This window comes from Atta cephalotes (genome assembly GCF_000143395.1).
Source record: "Atta cephalotes unplaced genomic scaffold scaffold00374, whole genome shotgun sequence".
In the NCBI taxonomy this organism is placed as follows: Eukaryota; Metazoa; Arthropoda; class Insecta; order Hymenoptera; family Formicidae; genus Atta; species Atta cephalotes.
Window position 1 is genome coordinate 1 of NW_012130438.1, and position 5,170 is coordinate 5,170.

General features: G+C 27.0%; 1 protein-coding gene across 1 annotated transcript; it reads right to left on the bottom strand.

Moving 5' to 3' along the window:
* Positions 1–284: 284 nt before the first annotated feature.
* On the bottom strand, positions 285–3,338 carry LOC105625226. The gene is made up of 5 exons (XM_012206567.1): positions 3,278–3,338; positions 1,818–2,055; positions 895–1,205; positions 712–774; positions 285–601 (listed from the first exon to the last, which is right to left on the bottom strand). Exons 1-5 carry the CDS (start codon positions 3,336–3,338, stop codon positions 285–287), a joined length of 990 nt encoding a protein of 329 aa, XP_012061957.1.
* Between the last annotated feature and the right edge of the window lie 1,832 nt (positions 3,339–5,170).

Genomic DNA, 5,170 nt, shown 5'->3' on the forward strand with positions numbered 1-5,170 from the left:
ATATATATATATATATATATATATATATATATATATATTTAATTATCGAAAATTTAAAAAATTATAGTTATGTTTCTAAAAATAGTCAAATATTCAAAGAGAAAAATATTCAAATTTTTATTGACTCAATTAATTAATAAGTTAACTGATAAGTTAGAGAAGAAGCAAAATATTATAAATATGGCTAATTCCTTTATTAATTAGCATAAGATATTTATTTAATAAATTGAATTTATTATCAAATAAATTTTGTGAGTACATATCAATTTTTATTTGTATTTTTATCATACAATATCGAATAATTTATCAACAGTTTGCGCGAGATCAGAAATTAAATCACTACCAGAATACTCTTGTTTATTTTTGTTTTCAATTCGAAGACTTATCGATCCATGATTTCGATCGTTCCTAATATCGTGTAGCTGATGTTTAATTGAAAAATCTGGTCGGGAAATTCTACGATTCGGTTGCCATTTGTGGATGTGAATCGTTGGCTTTTGTTCTTGTCTGGATGTATCAGACACATCGATGTTCAATGTTGGTCGATTTGTTTCATCCCACGGTTTCGAAATAATTAATGTTGGTCGATTGAAACGTTGATCTAAAATAATTATTTTAATCATTAATTACTGACATAATAAATGTTGTTAATTAATTTTTTAATAATTAAAAACTGAATGCAAAATAAATGTGATAATTATTGATACTCGCCATTGTATCCATTGTTTGGGTCAATGTTTGAAATAGTCAATATTGGTCGTTTGAAACGTTGATCTGAAATAATTATTTTAATCCTTAATTGTTACTTTGATACAATAAATGTTATTAATTAATTTTTTAATAATTTAAAAACTGAACGACAGCAAAATAAATGTAATAATTATCGATACTCGCCAACGTATCCATTGTTTGGGCCAATGTTGCTCCATGTGGGATATTGCATATTGACAGCACCAACTTGCGAAAATTGTCTACGATTATCACCAATTGTAAAGGATTGCGAGAGACCAGTGGAAGATGCAGCACCGGTAATTGCTTGTCCATTTTCAATCATTCCAAAAGAAGTTGCAGTTGATTGACCAAAACTAAGCGAATGGCTTTCAGTTTTGGCATTGTTACCGTTATTATAAACTTCCGCGGCTGCGGTAGAAATTCCTGATAATCCCGCAGAAACAGTCGTCGATTTGCTTACGGAAACGGAAGATCTGGAAAGCAACTGTCTTTTAGGATGCCTCTACATAATTCGCAAAACGTATTCGCAAATATGTAGACACAGAATGATGATTACCGCACATAAGATACATACAGATGAAAACTAATCGCACGTAATGAAAAAAACAAATGCAAATTTTCATTTTGCATTTGTATTTGCGAGCTATATTTTGCGATTTGCGAATTATGTAGAGGCACCTTTATATGAGTACATATATGCTATTAGAAAAGAAATATTGACAATAAGTCTATTCTTTATTGAAGGTGCAATAAGTGAAATGAAACAAATTAGATTTGTTTCACTTATTGCATCAGTATGCACCAGTTCAGAAAATTTTTCAATAAAGAACAAATATATTTTTTAAATTTAATAATTAAATTAAATTAAATTTAATAATAATTGAAAAATAATCGAAGTAAATTCGACTGTTTTACACAAAATACTACAATTCTATAAGTATTGGAGAAATATTTAATTTCTAATAAAATAATTGAAAATTAAATATTTGTGTTTTTTCATGTATTTTCTCATAATTCTATCTAGTTTTTCTTCTGCCGAATGCAATTAGAAATGAATTTTAAATTATACATTATTTCATACACACCCATCAGTCTCATACCCCGTAGGACGATCGTGACTCTTACTTTCCGAAAAGCTAATACCATCGAGACTTGCATCCAAACTGACAGAATGAGCATTGTTATTCTCTCCAGTTAAACTGACAGTCGCTGTAACGGGAATGAGGGAAAGAAGACGCATCTGGGATTCCTCATTGTCTAAGATCTTAACGATTGATTCGGGTATTAATTCTGGCGGTGTATTCCATTGTCGCTCGTATTCATCTATTCAAAATTCAATGAAAAGTATGAATTCACAAGCATTTAAAATTTAGATGATAAGAGAAAGTTTATATTTTACTAAATTATATACTTGCAGTTATAAGAAGATTGAGACTGAAGTCAAACACATACACAAAATTCTTATAAATCTCCATCATAACACTCATAACACTCACTTACGAAACATAAATATAATCGATACATTCGAATAAATTTGTACTATTTGATTAAAAAAATTCTAAAATATTTTTGAAAACTTAAATTAATTTTTATTCTCGTTAAAATAAAGAGAAAATGATATTTTTATAACGAGATATTTTATAATGAGTAAATTATAAAAGACTTGCGTTCTATACATATAGATACGATTGAACAAACGTATATCGATGTAACGGAAAAAATATGATTCACGTTTTGCTCATTTATTTGCTTGCTATAAATTAATAAAACGAAACAGATATTATTGACTGTTCTCTCTGATTATTTGCTTTTAATCATTACAATTTGTATTACATTGTTACTTAATTATGCATTTTTTAAATTATGAATAAAAGGAAAATGCAGTAAATGCAGTATATGTATTTGTTGTACTATATGAGCTTTAACAAAACATTTGAATTTATGTATGAGAAAATATATATTTTGTGGTTTTTTATTTTTTTCTTTCGCATTTATATAATTTCATTAACTGATATTTAAGATTAAAAATTAATATCTAAGATTAAAAATTATATTTATTCAAAATTAATTGTTCAAAATGTATGCAAATTTATTGCAAATTTGAAAAGTAATGCAATATATATTAATTTTTTAAAATTACGCATACACACACAATTATATAAGATGAATCTGATTATGAATAAAAATTAATCAAACCGCAATTCATTAAAGTTAAACAATCACAATTTATTAAAGTTAAATTATGCTAAATAATAATTTTGTGAGTATTATACTATATCACAGAAAAAATAAGAAAAGAAATACTGATGATATGGATAACTTTTCTTTTTAGATTTTTTAATTTGAAATACTAAAATCACTATTTATTTACATGATGAAAAGGTTTTAAAAATACTATAAATATATTGAAAGCACAATATCATGATACACTTTACAGGTTTAAAACTGATATTTTTAGCGGAATTTGTAATATGATATGCTTGCACTTATCACATATATGCGCAGTAATACTTATATTTCCATCTTGCAGAAATATTTCTCTCACCTGCCCGTACAAACGATAGCGCGAACGTTAATAAAAGAATGCTGCCAATGTTCTTCGCCATGTCTGAAAACGTTCTGACTTGATCACATCACGCTCCGCCCTTTTTCAATAACTAAGCATGACCTTAGATTCATCATTAAAATACAGGACGCGTTCGACTGCGTAATTCTCTTTAGGTGGATTATTGCTCGATGACGCGAATCACGAGACAGAACTATAATTCTCAATGATTAACAGATACTAGCAATCAATGAACTTTTTGAATTATAATTATTTAGCATATACGCACGTCATTAAGTTAAAGAATAGATTATAATCAAATTTTATAGACATGTTTAAATAGGAACAATAATTTTTTATCTTTTATGATAGTAATACATAACAGTTTTACTAGTTGATAATTTTTGTTGAAAAGTATCGATTAAGATAATTTAAAAATTTTTAAATAATAACAATTCATTAATGCAAGTTTCTCTCTATTTTTCTTTATGTGCCTTATTTATTATTCAATTGTGCTGTATTTTTTTCGCTCTCATTATTTTCAAAAAATTTTAATTGTTCCATTTGATTGAAATGACACTATTGATATTCTTCTTTTTCAAATATTTAAGATACTTCTTGATTCTTTTTTATTGGTTCAGTTTTGCTTTTGTGAGTCTTCTCTATCAAGGCGAGGTTAAGGAATAATCCGACTGGTTAAGAAATAATAGTTCTGTCACTAAAAAGAATCTATTTTCCATCTAATTTTAATATATAAACAATATATAAACATGTTTTCTATTTTCTATTTAACGAGTATGATTATTCGTAGAACGACTTTTTGTCGTCTATACTTACAAGATGTATCTGTGAAGTTAGTATTTACAGTACAGCATTTTATTATAACTTCCTCTAAAGTACCAGATGCTATCGAATATCGACATCTGTCAAGTGTCCCCGTTTCTTTTAAGCTAGATTGATTATTATATGATATTTCAGAACAAAATTCCATACACATACACACGCGCGCGCGCACACACAATTAATAATTTTTGCACAGATTAGAATATTCGTATTTTACGGAAATGTGTCGACCTGATAATTTTGAGCATTTTTAACAATAGTTCTAACATGTTCAAAATGTACATTTCCACCTTATAAAAAAAATATATATATAATATATAATATATATATAATATAATATATATATAATATATATATAATAAAAATATATATCTTTTTTTACTGAATATTGTATACGAGGAATGAAAAATTAAAATTTTCAATTATTTATTTGCATTAAATTATTTACTTTTATCAATGAAATATAATTTTAAGTTAACAATAAGATTAAAGAACCCTCTAAAAAGATGAGGCCTGGAACTACAGTCCCCTTAGCCCCGATATGAATCAGGTATTCATGGATTATACAATAATGTCGTCCGAAGTGCTCTTCGAGATGTCCTCTAAGTCAGGCTTTTCTTTTTCATATTCTTCTTCACGGAATACGGTTTCCTCAGAAGGAAGATCCTAAAATGAAAATGAAAGATTTTCGTTTTTTTTCGATACGCTGCTTGATGCAGTACTCTCAGATATAGTATCAGTATTTTCAGATGTCACTAAATTCTTGTTATCTTCCAATTTCTCTTTGTTATCTTCCAAATTTTCTTTTTCCTCCATATTGTCTTCCTCAGGTTTTAATCTTTTATTCAGTATAAATTGATCGTTTATCAAACCTATATGTTCGTTTGGTACAGTACTTATTACGTATTCATGTATTTTATTGTTTGATATGGTGTTTACAGGTGTCGATTGATTTTTTGTAATCAAATCCTTCATAACATAAACACCTATAATAAAGCAAATGCTTAATTCTTACATATATATAATATATATATATATATATATATATAT